At 37.9% G+C, this 21,406-nt stretch overlaps 1 protein-coding gene across 2 annotated transcripts in view; it reads right to left on the bottom strand.

Moving 5' to 3' along the window:
* Positions 1-1,521: 1,521 nt before the first annotated feature.
* DENND2C (DENN domain containing 2C) overlaps positions 1,522-21,406 on the bottom strand; it is a 66,871-nt gene continuing 46,986 nt past the window's right edge. The window contains exons 8-19 of one of the 2 annotated variants that reach the window (XM_089685429.1): positions 21,194-21,381; positions 18,541-18,650; positions 18,297-18,366; positions 15,514-15,591; positions 13,970-14,110; positions 12,603-12,751; positions 12,195-12,372; positions 11,469-11,510; positions 10,036-10,141; positions 7,657-7,896; positions 6,549-6,635; positions 1,522-5,214 (exon numbers count right to left, since the gene is read on the bottom strand). In XM_089685429.1, coding sequence (XP_089541555.1) covers positions 5,183-5,214; positions 6,549-6,635; positions 7,657-7,896; positions 10,036-10,141; positions 11,469-11,510; positions 12,195-12,372; positions 12,603-12,751; positions 13,970-14,110; positions 15,514-15,591; positions 18,297-18,366; positions 18,541-18,650; positions 21,194-21,381 — 1,421 coding nt within the window. In that variant the 3' untranslated portion in view covers positions 1,522-5,182. The remainder of the gene's footprint in view (positions 5,215-6,548; positions 6,636-7,656; positions 7,897-10,035; positions 10,142-11,468; positions 11,511-12,194; positions 12,373-12,602; positions 12,752-13,969; positions 14,111-15,513; positions 15,592-18,296; positions 18,367-18,540; positions 18,651-21,193; positions 21,382-21,406) is intronic. The other variant, XM_089685430.1, reaches the window with a different exon arrangement.

The following is a 21,406-nucleotide window of genomic DNA, read 5'->3' as shown; positions in this document are numbered from 1 at the left end:
AGAATGTCAAAAGAAAGGGTGAGGGTACATGATCTGTGGTAAAGAATTTTCAGTATAATGAGCCTGTCTCAGATTGCAGGGGAGGCAACACTAACGGGAATGGGAAAATGAAGTAATGTGGTCTTTGAGTTAGGGGCTAAGATCATGTTCCAACGGAGTTTTCTGTTTGCCAGTATGATAATGAACCCAGATAAGATACGATTGAGGAGAGCGGCTTTATAGTGTAACCAATTCCTAGGTTAAGCAAAAATGGGGAAGCTCGGTCTTGGTTTTTTGTTCCCCCATATGAATCTACATCAAAGGTAGTGGAGAAAAGTGAAGAGCTTGGAGGGAGCAGATTGCGTTATAATTAAAGATATAGAGGAGGATAGGCAAGATATCCATCTTGGATAGGCAAGATGTCCAAGGTAATGTGGCCTAACCAGGATACACTTCTATTACACTTAGAAAGATTTTGGGAGATCTCAGAAAGAATTTTGGAATAATTAGGGTTATATAAGCTATTTCGTATGGAAACAATGTTTGTGCTTAGGTTATGAAGTCGAATCATTTATTGTCATTCACCCCCTACCCTCCCTTTTCCTCTTTCCATAGCTGCTAATCTCTATCTACCTCCGTCCTTTCTTTTCTCCTTTACAATAAACCTCTCCAATGCCAGTCTCATATCAAAAATGAAGAGGTTGCTAAAGTTACGATATTTCTCGTAGGACAGAATACAACTTCAGAAGTGATGTATTGTATTGTAATGTAATGTATTCTTTCCTTTCTGAGCATGCGTAGTTTTGGTCTCTTGATTTTTTTCCGCTGAATACTGTACTAAATAAATGAAAATCATTCACTCTGTCATCGTACGAGAAAAAGTTTTGTTCTTGTCCCTTCGGATATTGTCCCATGAACTGTCATGATCAGCTGTCAGAAGCGGTGTACTATCGGATTATCGTTCTATTACTCCGAAAGCAAATGTTTGTCATCAGATTGTGTACTGGGCATAAGTCTAGGGGGTTTGGGAACCAAATACTGAGTGCCTGAACTATCCCTGACTAAGCCCACTTCCAAGGTCAGATCACAATCTATCTAGTTTCACTCTGTTTTAACTCTTGCCTTTTTTTCTATGAGATGACCTGCATTTAATTGGTAGAGGTTTGCAAATTGGATTCTAGATGTATTTCTAACCCCTAGTATTGGCCTATCAGTTTCTCAGCTTTTTTTTTTGTGCTATTCTATCTGCTCTGCTGTGTGCTATATTTTCTTAAAACTATCAATTAAAATGTATTGAAACCAAATTATTTTTTCATGTACTAGTAGCTAGAACACTAATTTCCTAAAGATAGTAGTCAAATAAAAAAAACACTTTAATGCAGTTATGTTATTTATAAAAATGACAAGTGTGACAGAATAAAATAACTATTCACATGTATGTGCTTCAGCTGTATATTTTGCTGTTTGCCTAGGGTTCTGCTTTAACTTCAGATATAGTCATTGATCAGCAGCATTATTAGAAAGCAGAATGCCAAGAAGGAATGTATTTAATATGTTAACCTTTAATGACTTGAAAATCTACATACAAGTTTACAAAAGATAAACAGTATAAAAATATATTTACATAATTTACAAATGTACACCAATCAAATTAGAAAGTATCTAATATAACACAAAACACTCTGAAGACATCACATAATGTTCTTCCCAGAGCCAAAACAGTAGTACTTCATTAACCAGATTGAAAGGCCCTGCTGGCATTCCACATCAACGTGTGCTTGCTTTAGATGTACACATGCTAAAAGTAATCTGCTATAGTGACAGTTTACCTCTCTGGTGATCTGTGGTGGTTATGCACACTCTTCTATTTAGTTGTAAGCACAACTGAAGTACAGCAGCAGTCTCTGGGTGCCATCATTGAGAACCTGCTAAACTGCAAGTATGGATGCTTGCAATCACCACATAGATAAGCTTAGCTTCTGTCCATCAAATGCAGCCACACCCTGGTGCATAACAAACTGCGCCCTAAGTTCCATAATATGTACTTAATGAGGTCAGTCCACTAAAATATGATGTATGCAGTATTTTCATAACCATAAATTGTTAGCTTTTATTTACAATCATGTTTTCAATATATTTATGTTTATATCACACCAATCAGTTACAAACATTTTATATTTTACTTTTTTTGTTCCTTATATTAAAACTTTAGGTAAAATCAAAAATGTTATATGGTGCAGTCTGTCAATGCCATTCACACAGCTATTCAGTCCCCTACACAACTGTTTTTTTACCCATTGATCCCGCCATTATATTTCCACTTCCTTAAACAGCCAAGAGTGTCCAACAAAAGTGGTAGGTACAGGGCTTGGGGCACACCATTAGCAGGGGTGCCTTTAATGGCATTAGCTGGATTTAGGCTTTAATATGTTTGTCTCTCTAATTATCTCTTTCTAAGAGTACCTTGTCCACAAGGTGAAATGCTGTTGTGCGAATTCACAGCGGAACTAACAACAATTACTCCCTACTGTAAGAAGTGGAAAAATAACAGATCCATTTGTAGGGTCAACATACTATACAGTACATATCAAAACACCCTTAAAATAAATCATACAGCTTAGTGAACTGACTCCAATGTATTTTGATTGACCGTCGCAATTGAGTATGAGGTAGGATACTCTAGACAAAGCTCAAATAGGAAGGGAAGGGTAACCATGATTGTCCATTTGTCATCGTACACAAAAGAACGGAATAAAACAGAACATTTTAAGCCATTGGTGCAAAATACATTTTCTAATCAGATACAGGCCTAATATAAAAACACCAATGATACAGTGAGACAGACTTTAGGTATTACAAAAAAATGCCTCTACTAAAAATTCAAGTAGTGGCCTATTTTTCCAGATAAACACTATTATGTCTTTTTAAAATGGCATCTGTTAACAATAACATGGTTTATTTATTGTTATCAGATAACAATAATAGCTGGTCATCAATGTATTCATATAGTGTATTTTTCTATTTGTTTATACAGTAACCAAAAAAAAAAAAAAAAGTAATGCTGAGCTACATGCAAAACAGAAATACACTGACAACATTGCTGTGTGTCCTGCCCTTTAGTGGATCTTCCATAGAAACATATGGATAATTTCCAAGTGACCCTTTGGGGTTGATTTAATAAAACTGCAGAGTGCAAAAGCTGGTGCAGTTCTGCATAGAAACCAATCAGCTTCCAGTCTTAAATGAACAAGCTGGAACTAGAAACCGATTGGCTACCATGCTCAACTGCAACAGATTTAACAATTTCTAGTTTTAGTAAATCAACATCTTTATCCTTTATTTAAAAATAGCACAACATGTAATGGCCATGCCTGCTGGGTTTTAGAGATCTTTAATTCATAAGGCTAGATTCATACCATTGTGTAAATATTTCCTTCCATTTTTACGCATTTCTCATGTGGTTTTCTGTGCTGGTATTTAAGTCTATGGGATCAAAAAACAAGCATTGATGTACCAAACAAATCACCTGTAGTATTTTTCCAATGCAGGGCAGCACACCACAGGTTTGAACATGCTCCATAGAAATCCTCTTGTTGTGCATTGTTGAGCAACGCACGTTAAATTGTAGATATGTTATTGGGGACTTGACAATATCTGTAATATCTGTACCAATATCTGTAGATCTGCAGACTGGTGAGTTGGACCTTGAGGCAATGGAACATAGATCTACACTAAAGCATACGCGCTCTAAAAAAATAACTCAAACATACACATAAGTGTGCAAATTTAACATGCAATGCACCCTTGGTGTGACCAGGCTGTTACTAACAACTGTGGGAACAGTGAAGGAACTTGGAACCTAAAGCATTGACTCTCAGCTGGTGATGGCTAGCATTTGACAATGATGACCTGACAAAGCAGTGATGTACCTTATGATCAGGGAGAAGAGAGAACGAGAGTTGGACTGTTACACTGTGCGTAAAAAACTTTGCAGCCACCTAAGAACAAAAATTAAGAAAGGGCTGGCTCCTTTTGACCACAACCTTTCTGGTCACAAGTACCCCTGGTCAAGGGGTTAAAGATCTGGCAATCAAACTTAACTCCACTCTACCCAAAAATAGTTTTCCTGCTTTAATAATGGAGATCAGAAGTAAAATTGGCATTCAGGAAAGGCACTTGAATTTCTAATTTTTAAAAGGACTTAATAAAGTGCATTTCTAAAGCAGCTATCTTTTCCAGTAATTTTTGAAGGCTCATTATACCTTTTGCTTTGTAAATACATATGAGTCAAAAGAGCAACGGCCCACAAGTTCATATTAGTACATTTTTACAAAGTAGTGTAGATTATAGTACAATTCACAGTGAATAATTTGCAAATGTGAAGATATAAATGTAAAGGTGTGTAACACACCTGTATGGCATCTCCCAGTGCAAAATAGATGATGGGTATATACTCGTATTCTGCGGGATAAGACATCATTACAGTATTTTTTTTTTTCTTCCCATCAAAGTCAGTAGCATCCTGTATTTACATGTAAATTAGTGAAGGAGTGCTTTCATGATACCTTCAATGGATCCTTTTCATTATTAACATCTTTAGACATATTTACATTTTACATCCAGTCAACTAAGAGACTTTAGTAGATAATTGTTTATGCATCTGTGAATGTACACTAATGTTCAGTCTTTGTGGAAAACCCTTAATTCATATATGTCTTCAACATATTTGATATATGTTTGTATTTATGGACAAATACAAAACACATCCATAACTGCAAAGCCAGTAACTCTACAAATCACCGCCAATGTTTATTGCGCAAGAGGAAAACTCCTTCATTTTTTGTCATCTGAAAAAGTAATTCCATTTGAATAAGTTTTGAGAATCACACCATAATTGCCATGTTTGAAAAACCTAAAAAGTTTAGATAAATCCTTTTTCAATTTTGGCATATGGAGTGTTTTAATGGCGTCCATCTGTTTTCTTTAATAATCCATTGATCCATCAATGTCTGGCTGAAGTACTGAGAACATTGTCCATATTTCTCCTCTACGACTATTCACTTTGGTTAAGGCAACATAGTAAAGAAAATTCTGTATCCTCCTTTTCCACATAGGTATGAAGCTTTAACTTGGGTGAAGTGATTCAGCGACCACAACATTGCGGTAGGTCCACAGCTAATATATAATTGATTTTTCCAAAATGTTATTTCTTTTGAAGAAACTTCATTTTATTACCTGCAAGTAAAAACACAGAAGTTATTGTCTTTGCCTGTCAAACTGCTTAAATAAAACAGACAACCACTAATTAGAAAGGGTGAGCTGAGAAAGGGAGCTAAAGCATACCCATCAGCTGTAGAAAGCAGGTTTCACAGGACTCCAGTTTCAGATCACATGACCCAAGGCGAGCCCTGTTAGGTCATTTGACCTGCCACACCTAATTATTATGGGCTGAGAAAATCAGCAAAGTCTTTTTTTTTGTACAAAAAACTGCTGTTTTCAATGAGCCAGTGACGCCAGTCCAAATAAATTAAAACACTGCATGACCTGCTTTCTACAGCCCATAGGTACATTTCCACTGTACATGCTGCTTTCCACACTTTACAGCTTTGCATTGCTTATATGCAAAACAGTAAAAAATGCAAATAAGTAAATAGAACTTTAAAAACTCTCATAATTTGCTCTGATTTGTAGGCTCACAGCGTGTATAAATTACCAGTACCTATTCATATGGCCAGCACAAACCAGTGTAGTTGCTCTAGATAAAAGATGTAGAGGCAACTTTTTGGATCTGACAAGTCATTTTGCAAGTGTCTTAAAATATCATAAATGGAACTTGCTAAATTTCTGGAATAATAGAGAATATACATTTCTTAAATTCCGACTTCTGCAAATCTGCAAACTTCTGTATTATTAGCAATGACAGTACAGAGGCATGCATACAATATTATCAGTGAGGAGTGAGTGTGGTAATAAACTTTTATAGTCAACGTATTTCTCCCACTCGAAAGCTAGATTTGTGATTGTCATTCTAATGTCTGAATCTGCTGACAATTTAGGTCTCTTGTCTACCTGTTTTGGTAATGATTGTTTTCAATATTTGTTAACATGGTATTCAGAGGGTGGGAGATATAGCTGAGTAGCTATGTTTTCCAAAAGGCACACAACCGATGACTTGAGTTCATGATTAAAATATAATTATTTTATATTTTGCTTAGTCAGGAAAATATTACATATTTTACATAAATATCTTTCATTTATCCCTTTCGGTCAGTACCTAGTGTGAGTCAGATTTTCCAAGGATGTATATTGGCGATATACTGCTCTGCTGAGAATACAGATCAGAATAGTAGAATCTCAGGTTGTCCACACATGCCGAATGAGTCATCTGAATGACTCAGAGGAAAGACACATCACTCCTGTCTAGAACATGTGCAGAGCTACTGCTGTGCTCTGTTATTAGAAATCCCATCATGCTCTGCACACCCAAAAACAGGGGAGCACCCTGTTTTAAATGTTTATTGTAACAATAAAATTAAACTGATCGAGATTTCCTTTCAAATCAAACTTACTTAAGCCTTTCAGAAATTTGTTGACTCCACTGGGCTCTGTCTCGGGAAGTGTCTTTAGGTATTCACAGGCTCGTACCTCAAAAAGTCCTGATTTGGAAACACATAAAAACATAAATTAAATATAAAGTCATATATTTATACATCATTATAAAGAAAGTTACTGGATCATAAAACTGTAAAAAAAATACTCCATAAACTCCATCGAGTAACCTTAGAGAACCTAAGCCCTTGAATCCATTCCTTTGCCAAAAGTTGAGGGTTGAGGTAGGGATATACCTGATCATGTTTTAGAACCTTGCCAGGACTGAGGTTAAATTTTGTTTCAAAAGGTTTTTTTTAGTGGTAAAAACAGGAAAATAATCTCCACCTGTCCAATGATTACCACTCAAACCAAAAAAAATAGGTAGTAAGAGTTAGGATGTAAAAATGTATTCACATGTAAGTGTTGAACATATGGTAGTTATAAAGTGAACTCTGTGAGCACATGCCTACACAAAAGTTTTTACTATTGCATTTTTAGTGAGAAAAAAAAAAAAAGGTCCATAGCAGCTCTCACTTTCTGCCCTACTAAAAAAATAAATGTTCAATTCAGTTGATCAGTCAAACTGTCAAAGCAAACATCTTGGTCCAGTAAGGCGATCACTGCTTTGCTTGATGACCTGTATAAGGTGCTCTTAGGAGACCCTTTGCTGACATTTTGGCAGATTGCTTCTTGACTATATTTCTTAATTATACATCAGCATTCATCATGGATAGCAATTGTCTTTTTGGTAAAACATGCTCTTCTTCACATGGAAGCTATTGCATGAAACAAACAATTATATAGCATTAACTTAATTCATTAGCTCTTATTATGAGCAGTATTCTAATTCTGACTTTGGATGTTACCTGAGCTAATATTTCTTCTAAGTAATACAAGGCAAGTCCCTTTGTGCAAGATGCCTATTTTACTATGAAAATGAAGAGCAACTGAAAAAGAACTACCCTTTTAAATTTCTATGTAAAGCTCTTTAGTTATATCTTCTTTTAATATGTAAGTTAATGCTACATTTTAGGTGCATGGTCAGCTGAACTAAAGCTACAAGACACTAAAGGCATTCTCCTTTACCTTTAACAACGCTTTTTCGTAACTCCCGATCCTGTGTGAATCCAGCAAACATCTGGGTTTCCATAAAGAGATCAAGGAATTGGCGTACGCTTCTGGAAGTGTGCGACTTGCGAAAAGGCTCTCTTTGGAAGTTACGCTCTCCCTTTTCATTCACATACATGTGTAGAGAGTAATGTCCAACAATCTCCACAAAGAACCACACAAAGGCTTCTGATACCAGGGTGTTCAGAGAGACTTCTTCTGGGGGAGAACAAAACATAGTAAGTATATGTGACTCTTGTTGGGATAAAGTGAGTGTCATTGTCTTATCACTATAAGATTGATTGCAGTGATATGACAATCTATTTACTATAATATAATTTGGTGATGATACGATTAATGGGTGTCAACTCTAATAAGCATAAAGCAGCAGCAGTATAATAATTACATTTAATGAGATATCCTAGAAAACATGGGTTTGGGACTTGTTATCCATATACACTGTTTAAAATTTTTAAATTGTCCCAAATGTATGAAATGCTACTGTAGCGCCTTTCTAGGTAGCTAGGAGGAGCTAGACTCCAATGGTTAGATAGAGGCTGAGCAGCAGCCCAGGTGTAATAGCCAGACTGGGGTCAAATTATGGTCAGGGCTGGGAGGTTCTGCAGGCCAGCCCCTCTGGAATTTCCCCCTGCTCTGGAGCTTTGGAGGAAGTCTCTAGAGGCAGTGGGTGGATCTGAGAAGTGGCTGGCTGCACTCTTGAGGGACCCCAGCCAATCCCCAACAGAAGGATTGGTAAGGGGATGGGACACCCTTAAAAGTGTTTAAGCCTGCTTAGTAGCAGAAGGGTTGGAGAAGAGTTGGAGGAGAGGTGCAGGTGGAAGATGGAAAAGTGAGGCTGAGATACAGGAGCCTGGGAGGGAGCCCAGGCTGGAAGGGGCTCACCTTCAGGCAGAGGGACCTTGAAAGGAAGAAAGCTGTGGACTTATCTGGTCCCCCTGAGAGAGGATCACCTGGCGGCAGGGAAAGAGCAGCCCAGCTGATAGGCCTTGTAGCAGCCACCTACACAACAGCAGCATAGGAGAAGGACTCAGTGAGTACTCCTACACTCCCTGGGCCAAAAAGGGGAGAGAGCATTTGGGTGGGAAACCTGACTAGCTCTACACCCAGCACTGTGGCAGCTTAGGACTCCATTGCCCAGGGATTTCTCCAGACAGCTGGATAAAGAAGAGGATTTATCTGGGGTCTGGGGTGGTATACCAGAAGAGGCTGGACAGCTCTCCTTGAAGAGATGTTCTGACTTTGGGACTTGTAATATAGTTTGTTTATAGAAGTTTGTCCTCAGTTACCATTCCCTTGGGCATCCCATACACTCCTAACCCCATCCAAGTTCTACGTCCCTAATAAAACTTCAAAACAAAGCTCAATGACTGGTTTTCTGTCTCCTGATAAAAGTCCAAATGGAAAATGTGTGCAGTGTGCTATGCAGGACCCAAATCTCTTGCAACTCCTAAGGGGGCAGTGCTACACTGCACTAAAAGTAATGCCATACCACTATAAACTCTACTGAAGCCTGATTGAAAGTAAAATTATCACCTACCCCCCCCCCTTATGCATTTATTGCAATAACGTTTGTTACATTAAACTGCAGGTTTCAGGAAACTGGAATGCTAAAGTTGTCAAAAGTACTGATTACTCTCCTCTTAATAAAAAAATGGGCTGGTCTCTCATAAACTAAATAAATGTGTAAAATGGCTAAAACTTAAATATTCCTTTAAAAACATTGTGTATTGGGTTTGTATCTACTGAATGGAAAAAGAAGTACCACTATTATCATTAAGAATCTGAAACACCAAAAATCATTATTATTTACATATTTACAATTCATCTAAATGTTAATACATTTTTAAATTATTTTAAAGTATGTGGATAATAAAGATTTAAATTATAATTGCATATGTTCAGTTATATGAAATTATGTTAATAATATATATCTATAAATAATGCTAAAAGAAATCTATTGAAACTAGGTAATCCATGAGAGCAGAAGAAGGTTGGAACCCCTGTCTACAGTATATTATTACACACAGTAGTCATGAGTTAATGGAGATCAGTGTATAAATTGGAAATGCCATCTAAATTATATTGATAGGTACATAATGGGGAACATTTATTAATGAAATTATGTCTCAATGTTTACAAGTATCTGTTCATATACTCTTCAGCTATATTTTACATAAGCTTCATTGTTAAGAGCAGCTTTCTATCAATTTGGCCGAGACACCATCAGATGAAATATGACGCCATCTTGTTCTATTTATTTATATTATATACAGTTTTTGCTTATATACTTTTAGATGTTTCCCTGTTAGAAAGATCAGAGTAGGCATAGCTGCTCACCTTCTGTGAAATTGTGATCATGATACAGGATATCATTTCTCTGCTCTAGGATCTGGACCAGTGCAGCTTGGAGCTTGTGAGGTAAAATGTCATCTTCATCTGACAACTGTGAATTAAAAAAAAATGGTAAATACATTTCAAATTGTTCTTAGAAGTAGAATTTAAAGTACAGGTATATGGATACCAAAAAAATCTGTTGTTTTGTATAAAATAGAGAAGGATTAGAACCCCTATCTTATTTTTTTTTTTTGCTGTCTGTGTCCCCACTGGGTAGATTCACCCTTTTTTTTTGTCCTGGTGACCATTGTTGCCAGAACAGAAAGTGGTGGATAATTCAAAATTTTAGAAATGTCATTAGAACTAAAAAGTAAAGGGGGAACACCTGTTCTGGTGAAAGACATTTCCTTTAACTTTAATCTCCAGACAAGAAGAGCAGGGAAATCTCCCTCACAGGAAACAGGCAGCAAAAAATAAAAATAAAATGAAAGGAACCTTCAACTTCTCCTTTTCAATCCAAACTTACAAAATGGCTATATATATATAACTTAACCTATTCCCACCGGGAGAACACATATATGCTGCCTCTCGACAGGGGGACTTTAACGCGGAGATGCTGAATATATGTGTCCCAAATGTAAACATTTCCACGCTCTGCTGTGCACGGTTTGGAACCAGAAAGCTCCCGATGCCTACTTGCGATCGGGAGCTCTCCGATCATGTGATCTCTGTGACAGCATATCATAGCGGTCACATGACTGGAAAGCTCGTCTCCACCTCCTGTCATTTAGAAGCTCTTATAGGGCTGGTAGGCAGCATCAGGAAGGGATTAATTAATATTTTTCATCAATATAAAATTAATGTATATACATAAGCTTATTTTTAGCTGTTACTCTTATCTCTTTTCTATTTCAATGCATTCCCAGTTAAACAGGTTAAACCTGTTAATGTGTCATTTAGGTGGCAACCTATAAGCAGATGTCCAAATGATAATCTTTATATGGGCAGGTCATGTTCAGGGACAAAAGAAAAACGTGCATTATGCACTCGGTGCTGTATGGAAAGGTGGAGAGGTTTGGAGGGAAGCCAGATGGTATATCTATGAAACGCCCACATTGTGGCAGAATGCCCCAAGCACCAGACTGAGTTGTCAGTTTGCTAACCAAATTGCACAAGTAATCACAGGGCAGTAACTAAAATTCACCTGAACTCAAGTGAATACAGATGACCTAAATGTGTACAATTGTCTAGTTCAAAAAAAGCATAGAGCATACACCTAGAGTGAGTATCACCGCCCATAAGTAACAGACTTATGGTCTATTTAGCAACAATCAATTAATATATATCTCATTCTCACACATCATATGAATAACATTAATAATAAGCAAGCCATTTAGAATGGGAAGAGTCTACATAAAGAGTAGAAAATTTCTCACCTGCTGAATGAACTTGTTGCCACAGAGATCGACTATTAAAACCTAGAAGAAAAAGATATGTTTTATACATATATGATAGGAGGTTTGGAACAAACCTATACACTGACTGGATATGATGATCTGTAAAAGTTGCAGTTTGTTTTGTAAGACTTTGAACAGAAACATAACCTACTATATAGCATTCAAGTAAACCTGTGTTCACTTTAACCTTCCTAAACTGCAAAGAACCAACATGGTTAAAACCTAGTAGAGCTCCCTTGGTCTTCCAACACCTGGGAGGATCAAATATGCAAAATAGTGACTTCCGTTTCTGCAGTTTTGTTTCAACCTAGCCCCCAAGTCCTGTGTCCATAAAAGTGATCAGTGAGGATGTCCATCACAAGGATGAATAGATAGTAAGATACAGGATAGGCAGCAGGACAGGGATGCAGAAGTACTTGTGGAGTGTGATATGGTATGTGATCATACAGTGCAGGCAATTGCTTGCTATAATGTGTCTGCCTGAATAGGTTAAGGGTGAACAAAAGTTTACATTAATATTATAGAGAATGCACCAGAAAGAGAGAAAATTAAAAAAATGGGGGGCAGATGTAAATAGATGCTCAAATGCACCGATACCCGTTCATTATATTTATATAACAGTATCGTATTTGCTATTACAAGACTTGAAATGTAAGCGCTTACAAAATTAATTTTATTAATAGGGAAAAACACCAGTTTACTCACCTCTTCAATAGGGAGGTCACTTAGCAGAGGCAACGAACATGACAGAATACCAATAAGGAATGGAGTAGGAGAACACACAATGTCAATCATGGAAGCTGGAAGGACAGGGATGTAGGTGTGCTGCCAGGTGAATGGATAAAGCATGGCAACCACTGCATGAGCACATTTGGATAGTGTACTGCAGAGAAAAAAGTACATAAAAACAATAGTCTTAGAAATATATACTGTATAGATTTGTTCCCTGATATTATAAAAATTAATCTTAGTGCTCAAGGAAATGAAAAGATGGCAATGGGGAGGAAGATTATTACAAATATGTCACAAAAATGGTAAAAGTACAAAAAATAACCAAAGGAAAAAATGTACTAAAAAGTAAAAAAAAAAAACATAACTTTAAATTGCTCTTACCTAAGATTGTCAGCTACAAAGATAACCCGTCTCTCAAGTAGAAGAGAGGCAAAGACTTTAATAAGATGGCAAACACTGAGACACCTAAACAAGCAGTCAAAGTCTACATGTTCCAGGCGGGAGTCCATTGGCCGGCACAGCTCAATGACCTGCAGATTAGGAAAGGCATATAGATTCATTGTGAGCAGATATATAAATAAGGTTCCTAAATGTTTATTTCATGCAGTTTAACAGCTTTTTTGGAGAAATGTTAAAGAGTATATTTAGTTAAATTTAAAGAGACTTTTACTTTAGTCAATATTGCTGTGTTACAATCCCTATGTTCATTGTATTTTATATCTACTCTGTATAAAAGGGGTTGAAGTTTGTGGTGTAGCATACCATACTATGCATGAAATATCGCACTGAGACAAAAGGTTTTGTTACACTACTATTTATTTCTGGTTCTTTATTCAGTACAATATTTTTGATCATTTGTATTGTTTATATAGTCAAGTGGTTGTAATTACAACAGGAAGTAATTTAATTTGAATATACTTGGTTATTATTCAAGGTGCCTGATGTAATGTTAATAATATATGTTTAAAAACTTGAAGACTGTGTGTTAGTTATTGTGGGACCTAATACAGTACATATTACTACATTTCACTTTAAATTTGACATGTAGGTTCATGGTATATATTGAAGACTTTGAAAGACTGACTAATCCATTTTAAGGTTGGCCATTCACAGACATCTCCCAGATTGTAATGAATCTACCCGCTCACTTGTGTGGCTAGACACATCACCACTGTTCCTTCAAGTTGGCCAACTTTCAAGGTGTGGTAGTGCAGAGTTCTATTTTCTGTATAAAAATAAGAATGAATTTTGAGAGTTTATTCCAAATGTTGAAAAGTGCCATGAAGAGCATTTCCAACATTTGTTTCACTCAATTTCTACTTTTACCAGTAAAAATACTTTTCAAAATGGATGCTTAAATGAATGCATTAGATGTGCATTACCACAATGTATATGGCCAGCCTATCTAACCCAGTCAGGGGGCACACATATGGCTCAATCTGTTCAACTGACACAGCCAATCTGAGTATCACTTATAACTGTTGTAAGTTTTTCACATTATCACATGTATAGACTTCAAAACTTGATAGAAAATCTCTGTGAATGCAGGCATTTATCATCCCTCTTCTATGGAGAAAGGGAAACACAGCTGTGTACCACATCCGTAAATCAGCAGAGTTACGGGAACATCTCTTTGGGTCTAAGCAGAGCAGGGATGCAGCTGTGTTACTACCCATCTTCCTGTGTGAGAGATATCTGCTTGTCAATAACTAACCATGAAGTAAATTGTATTAAAAAGGTAGATATACCTCATTTCCCGACCCTGGTAGAAAGCTCTTCACTGTTATGGTTCGTCCAGGTGCAGGGAATGGAGCTTCCATCACACTACGCATAAATGGAGACACCAGAGCTGGAGACATTTCTCTCCTCTTTTCTACTTCATCTAAGATCTAATGGAAGAGGAGAAAGATATTTTTATAAGCTTATAGAAAAAAATAGGACTAAATATTGTGATTTATGACTTTAAGACAAAAAATAGTTTTATAAGTTAAGGAAATTTGCATTTTGGAGCAGCCAGTTCATTATATCTCCTGCTTACATTTAGACCAGCGGTCACTAAATGGTGGCCCGCGAACGGTGCCAGCAGCGCTGCCAGCCTGCAATGACATCTGCCACTGAGCAGGGCGGTCACCATTGCAACATGATATCACGTGTGCGCCCACGCGCCTTTCAGCTCACTGTCTCTCCGGCTCTCGCTCCCTGCCTGTACACAAGTGTCCAGCAAGGATCCCGGAAAGCTCCTTCAAGGTAGGGTGTAGTCTTACAGGGGCACTCTGATGGGCAGATTGAATGTTAAGGGGCATTCTAATGGGCACAACATAGAATGTGCCCATCAGAGTGCCCCTTAACATAAAATGTGCCCATCAGCATGCCCCTCATTTTATGTTAAGGGGCACTCTGATGGGCACATTTTATGTTAAGGGGCACGCTGATGGGCACATTTTATGTTAAGGGGCACTCTGATGGGTCCATTTTATGTTAAGGGGGCACTCTGATGGGCACATTCTATGTTAAGGGGCACGCTGATGGGCACATTTTATGTTAAGGGGCACTCTGATGGGTCCATTTTATGTTAAGGGGGCACTCTGATGGGTACATACTGTGGAAAGGGACACTCTGATGGGCATGAGTGATGGAAAGGGGCCCTCTGATGGGCACATGTGATGGAAAGGGGCACTTTGATGGGCAATATGATGTAAAGGGGCACTCTGATGGGGAAATATGATAGAAAGGGGTACTTTGAGTGTAAGGGGACACTCTGACAGGAATACCTGATGTAAGGTGGCACTGTGATGGGGATACCTGATGTAAAGGGGCACTCTGATGGGGACAACTGATGTAAAGGAGCACTCTGATGGGCACACCTGATGTGATGGGAATACATGATGTAAAGGTGTGCTCTGATGGCGACACCTAATGTAAGGGGGCACGCTGATGGGCACACCCTATTCGGACCTCGGCCAGAAGAACATTTTAGTGACTGGACCTCCTTGAATTTTAATTCAATACCTCTGCTCTAAACAATCACCTTTCCATTAATAAATTAAAGTGCACTCAGTGATTTTGACATGAAAATAATGAAGTCTTGTTGAAAAAAATGAAACAAGCATTCAGAGGGTCCAGCAAATTTAATAAATAAGTACAGGATGGCACAGGTGTCCAAAGACAACAACTATTCTCCACTCTATCTAAATATTTTTTTTGATTTTTTGTCTGTAATTGGGCCCTTAGTTTTATATTCACTTGAATTATAACACATGAACGTTTTACTGCAAATTTACCTAAGACTTACCTTAGAAAATAGGTTAAAACAGCCCAGACGGCTTACTATGCAGTAAACTTCAGGCAGACGTTTCCCTTTACCTTGTGGCTAAAATAGAGGAGAGAAAAATTATTGCTTTCATGTTTGTTTATTTTCTTTGAAACAGCACCTAAAATAAAATTAAATTGGTAAATGCTAATGTGGACAATTGTATCACTTCATAATTACTGGCCCAGTTTTTTCTTGTTTTCTTAAGTGACTTTGTAAGCCTAAAAACATCTTATTCTTTAAAAATTGATTCTGTCTATCTATTGATTCTATTCTATCTCCTGCTCTACGAATACACTCAAGATCAATGAAATGCATTAGAAATCAAGGCTCAGGTGACTGGTCTTGTACTGGACCATTCATTACATCTTTAACTAATTTTTTTAAATTGAAGTGCGGCAATCTTTTCTTTTACTAACACTTAAAGTACCAATAGTTGTCAAAAAATACCTTACTTTACAGATTACGGTTCTATTTTAGACTACGTTTTTCTTAAATTTTAAAACATGCTGATCTCCATTTGCATGCAAAATGACCATACAATTACAATTTCTATATTTACTTCTATTTTTAATTTGCAGTTTTAATGTAAAAAAATTAAAATCAGTTCCTTGTCATAGGACCTATGACATTGTATTTGTCATGTGGACGTTTCTGCTCTGGTGGCTCTGCCTGAGCATTAGTCTCCTAAATTTCATCAGCAAAGATAATGTAACTGATGCCAATGGGACTGCAGTAGTGCCAAACATATCCATTTATAGCAAAAGGCACATTTTTCTATGTTAATATTAATTTAACAAATTAAGCAATGAACTCTGAATGCTGAAATACATGTTATTTCATTCCACTTTAGGTCCATTTTATTTGACTGTAATGTAGGTTCTGAAACATTCACATAGAATTACCAAATGTTTTTTAGGACCTTTGGCTGACCATACACAAGGCGAACCTGTAAAAATTACAACCTGTTTTCAATTGAAAAGCTAATCAAATTGATTAGGCAACCCATAACTAACAATGATTGTTTTGCATTTTTGATAGCCACTGTGAATGGCATAAGGTTGAGCACAGATAGTGTTAGTAGGCAGTGAGCTACTACATGACTCAACAGCAAGCCAGCCATTCACTGAACAAGTTCGAATTGCAAAGTAATGGGACAGTACAAATGCAGGCTCCTTTTTAGACCGGTTTACACTAATGCAGTGTGGGACACTGCATGTAATTCGCACAGGAATTGCACTGCATTCCTGTGCGAATTACAAGCGATGACTGTGTGGTGCAATTTGAGTCATACATTTTGGCTCAAATCGCATCACATCCACACTTTTTGTTACCTGCACTTGAATCACATTGCATGGGTGTTCTCACCCATGTGATGTGATTTCTGCCAATCGCACTGCGTTTTGCAATCTGTTTCGGGTATCATTAATTTAACATTGACACCCGCACCAGATCGCGTGAACGCCATGCGATGCGGTATAGGAAACACACAGGATTCTCAGCGTTTTGTGCACTGCACGGTGAAAATTGTCTGTGCTCACTCTAACTACTCATTTTTAAATAATAGGAGCAGTTTCCAGGCATTTTTTATATTTAGAAAGTTCACTATGTTTCCCTATCAATTCTCACAAGACGCCAAGAAAACACAATCTAATCATTTGTTAACCCCTTGACGCCGACGTAACACAAATATGCGGCCTCACGGACCTGGGCTTTTTTCCGTGGGGCCGCATATTTGCGTACCTGTCTTTGTGTTGGGAGCGCGCCCCTCAGCGCGCTCCCAGCACCGAGACCGCGGTGTCACTGAGAGCACCGGGTCCCGTTCTAACGATCGGGACCCGGGACTCCCGGTCCCGGGTCACATGATCGCTGTGATAGCCTCTGATTGGCTATCACAGTGATCAGTCACTGTGCAGCCCGGCCCCCTTGTTTTTTTTTCTCTCTCTCTCTATGAATGGAGAAGAGAGATACATTGTATCTCTCGAACTCCTGTCAGAGAGAAGAAAAAAAAAAGTTTGTAAAAAAAAAAAAAAAAAGATAAATAAATAAATATTAAAAAAATAAAATAAAAAAATAAAAAAAAATACCTAGATCAAGGTTGGATCTAGTTCAGTGCCAGGGTTAGTGTTTAGGTCAGGGTCAAGGTCAAAGGTCAGGGTCAAGGTCAAAGGTCAGGGTCAAGGTCAGGATTTTAAAAAAAATTGGTATCAGTGTCAGTTAGTGTTAATGTCAGTGTCAGTTAGTGTTAGTGTGTTTTAGGTAAAAAAAAAAAAAAAAAAGACAAAAACAAAATGCGCACTATGGTTTCTGGGCTGTACTACGGGTACAAACAACAAATAACATACACATATAAGGTATCGCTGCGATCGTCAAGAGCTGGAGAATTTATTTTGGGTTGCTCTTTGGTGGTAGGTTATGGTCATAACAAGAAACACATAGCTAAATAAAAAAAAAAGGATTTTTTATACTATTTTTGGCCAGTTTTCCTTTGATAATAAAAAAAATCAGGAGATATCCATTACCATTTACCACCAAATGAAAGCCCAATTTGTCCTGAAAAAATCAAGGTATAATCCACCTGGATGTGCAAAGTAGTTGTGATGATATGTACGGTTTTGCTATCACATGTCAACTGTGCAGAATTGTGCTTAGGCATTTAGATTTGTTTTACCCTTAGGCGTGAAGGGGTTAAACTGTAAGCCTCATATGAACCAACCTTTCCATTTTACCACAACCCCCCAGCCATAGAAGAAAGTGATTCTTACCAGAAGATTCCTACAATAGCCAAACCATCTGCTGCCATCTTCACCAGTCAGTACAAATGAAAAGGTTTCACTAAAACAAGACATTTTTGGAAGATTATTCAAACAATTCTTTTTTGCACTTATTTAAAAATACAGTGAATATGCCGATATGTACAGGATAGTAAAGGGTATTCATTTTTTATGACTACCAACTACAAAAATGGTATTTCAAAGTATAAAAAGTTATAGATTCCAAAATGATTACCTCTTAAAATTTGATGCAGGAGCCCAGTCTTTTGAATCAGGGAAACAAAACTGTGGAATGACCTTTAACCTCTCCTCTGTGTCTTTGGATTGCTTCAGTGGGTGATCGTTCTGTTATGTCAAGACACATGAATTATATAAATAAAGATAACTGCAGGAAGTTAAATAGACTTTTCATTATTAATTATATCAGGATCCTTAATACTTTAAGGTAAGATTTTGTATTGTATCGTTGTATAGTAGAGCAGATACGGCTGCACAGAAAGATAATTAAACCTAAGAACAAAAATGCAATATATTACAGCTTACAGTCCTTAAACATGGTGGCTCCAATGGTTTTCTTTTTCTTTTAAAGTAAACTCAAAACCACAATTGTATTGCAGCTTACCAATTATTAGATGTGGTGGCTGCCTTTGTTTTCCTTTTTTTAGGCTTTTTTCTCTGTTTTCAACTGGTGATCTGGCTGGTAACACACCTCCTGTATTAAAGTGCCTACACTCTGGATGAATGAGCACAGGGGGCACCTTTGGGCAGAAGCATTGTTAGTCTGCGGGAAGGGAAGTGTTAAGTGTACTAGCAAATTTACATACACTAAGAAAGTCAAGCCAAACTCCACCTAAAACGTTATAATCAGTTACGACAACTGTTTTTTTCCTTTTGGGATGAGGGTTTTACATAAAAGCTGATCTCTGTAAGCACACCTGCCAGTGGTAAATGGTTTGCCTCATCCCTCCAACTGTTACATCTGCAATGAAGTTTGTACTTTTGAAAAACAGACTTCCTGGCCAGATCAACAGGTGAAAAAAAGGAAAGAAACCCTAAAGATGAAAACTAATACAGCCACCACATCTAAAAGTTGGTAAATTGCAATATAATAAATGTTAGCTTTTGGCTTTACCACTTTAAGATAAGAATGTATGCAGTCCATATTAGGAGAACAGTCTAGAGTTTCAACCATGGCTTTCTCCATAGCTACAGTGGAAACCTAAAACAAATGCAACCATCACACCAAGGACTAGTATGCTGCAAAATGTTACATTTTTGGTTTTGAGTTTAGATGCACTTTAGGTTAAGATGATCAGTCTGTCTGGCTGCATTCTCAGCTCCATGCAAACACTTTTTTGTGATTGCCGGACTTTAGGCAAGCATAATGTGGGAGAATTGTTTCTGTATGGATGCCCAACCCCTTAGAACAAGTGTTCTTAACTGGGTTTCCATACTCCTTGGAGGTGTAGAAACCAAAGGAATAATTCAAAATAATTTGAAACAATGTTCTTTGGATTATTGAACTCAGTTCAAAGTAGATAAATCATCTCAAAACAAAAAGGAAAAAAACTCTTTAGTTGTAGCTAGCTTCTGTTTTTACGATTTGCCCTTTTTAAGTAATAGGATAAAACCCTTATTTTTTCATCGGTTCTCTTCCTAGCACATTTATATATAAAGATAACCAAGTAATACGTAAGTGAGAATTTCAACCCAGCTATATTCAATTGGTTATAAAGACTCAAATACAAAGAGAGGTTTTCTCTTTTGTACTGTACAGTAATAGGACTGGTGAGAATTTTGACAGTCTGATGAATGGTGGTATAGGGAGATATTGGGTAATCCATCAAGGGTCTGGAATCATAAAAAAGGTTAGGAAACCCTGTCTTAGGACTAGAGCCAGTTATGAACTGGCTCTAGTCCTAAGACAGGGTTTCCTAACCTTTTTTATGATTCCAGACCCTTGCTATAACGGGTTCTAGTCCTAAGACAGGGTTTCCTAACCTTTTTTTATGATATCAGACCCTTTATGGATTACCCAATATTATTATAATTATACAGTATTTATAAAGCGCCAATAGTTCGCTCAGCGCTGTACATTACAAAGGGGGACAGAACATGTGACAGAACAATACCAATACAATGCAAAACATGAGGGGGTCGAGGGCCCTGCTCTTTCGAGCTTACAATCTAGGAGGAAGGGGATGGTGGCACAGGAGGAGATAGCTGTGGGGGATGGGGTGGTAGGAAGAGTGGAGGAGGTCGGCAAGTTAGCAGGGGGTGGGGTAGGCTTCCCTGAAGAGATGGGTTTTCAGGGTGCGCCTAAAGGAGAGGAGGGTAGGTGATAATCTGATGGGTTGGGGCAGGGAGTTCCGGAGGATGGGTAACACCTTGGAGAAGTCCTGGAGGCGGGCATGGGAGGAGTAGACCAGGGAACTAGAGAGAAGGAGGTCTTGTGAGGAGCGGAGTGTGCGTGCTGGGCGGTACTTGGATATTAGGTCAGTGATGTAGTTCGGGGCAGTGTGGTGGACAGCTTTGTACGTCAGGGTTAGGATTTTGAATTTGATCCGTTGCGCAATCGGAAGCCAGTGGAGGGATTGGCAGAGGGGGGTGGCGGAGACAGAGTGGTTGGAAAGGTGAATGAGTCTGGCAGTCGTATTCAGGATCGACTGGAGCGGGGACAGCCAGCGGCGAGGCAGGCCAGTGAGGAGGGAGTTGCAGTAGTCGAGTCGTGATATGATGAGGTATCTCCCTATACCACCATTCATATCATTCACCATTAGCCTATGCTGGTGCCAAAACGTTTTGTTAATGAGAACTTAAAATGAAATACATGGAACTTTTAACACATGAATAATATGAAAATATTAAATAGCTAACAAAATCTTTACCTTACTGGGGTACTGCTGTGTTATATAGGGAACATAGGTATCTCCTGATGGCTTCTTTTGCAGGGAGACAACCACGAACAGCTCAAATAGTTGTTGTTCTTGGAGTTCGATAAGGTCCCGCTCCAAAGTCTGGTAGTGGGGGTTACGCTTCAGGGAATTCTGAACATGAGCCAAACGCTTGTTGTGTTCTGTATAAGACAATAATGAACATTG

Source organism: Staurois parvus, unplaced genomic scaffold, assembly GCF_062004578.1.
Source record: "Staurois parvus isolate SC_StPar_1 unplaced genomic scaffold, SC_StPar_1.0 ptg000375l, whole genome shotgun sequence".
NCBI classification, from domain to species: Eukaryota; Metazoa; Chordata; class Amphibia; order Anura; family Ranidae; genus Staurois; species Staurois parvus.
Note: the sequence above shows the minus strand (reverse complement) of the source record. Positions and strands in the feature narration are given on the sequence as shown.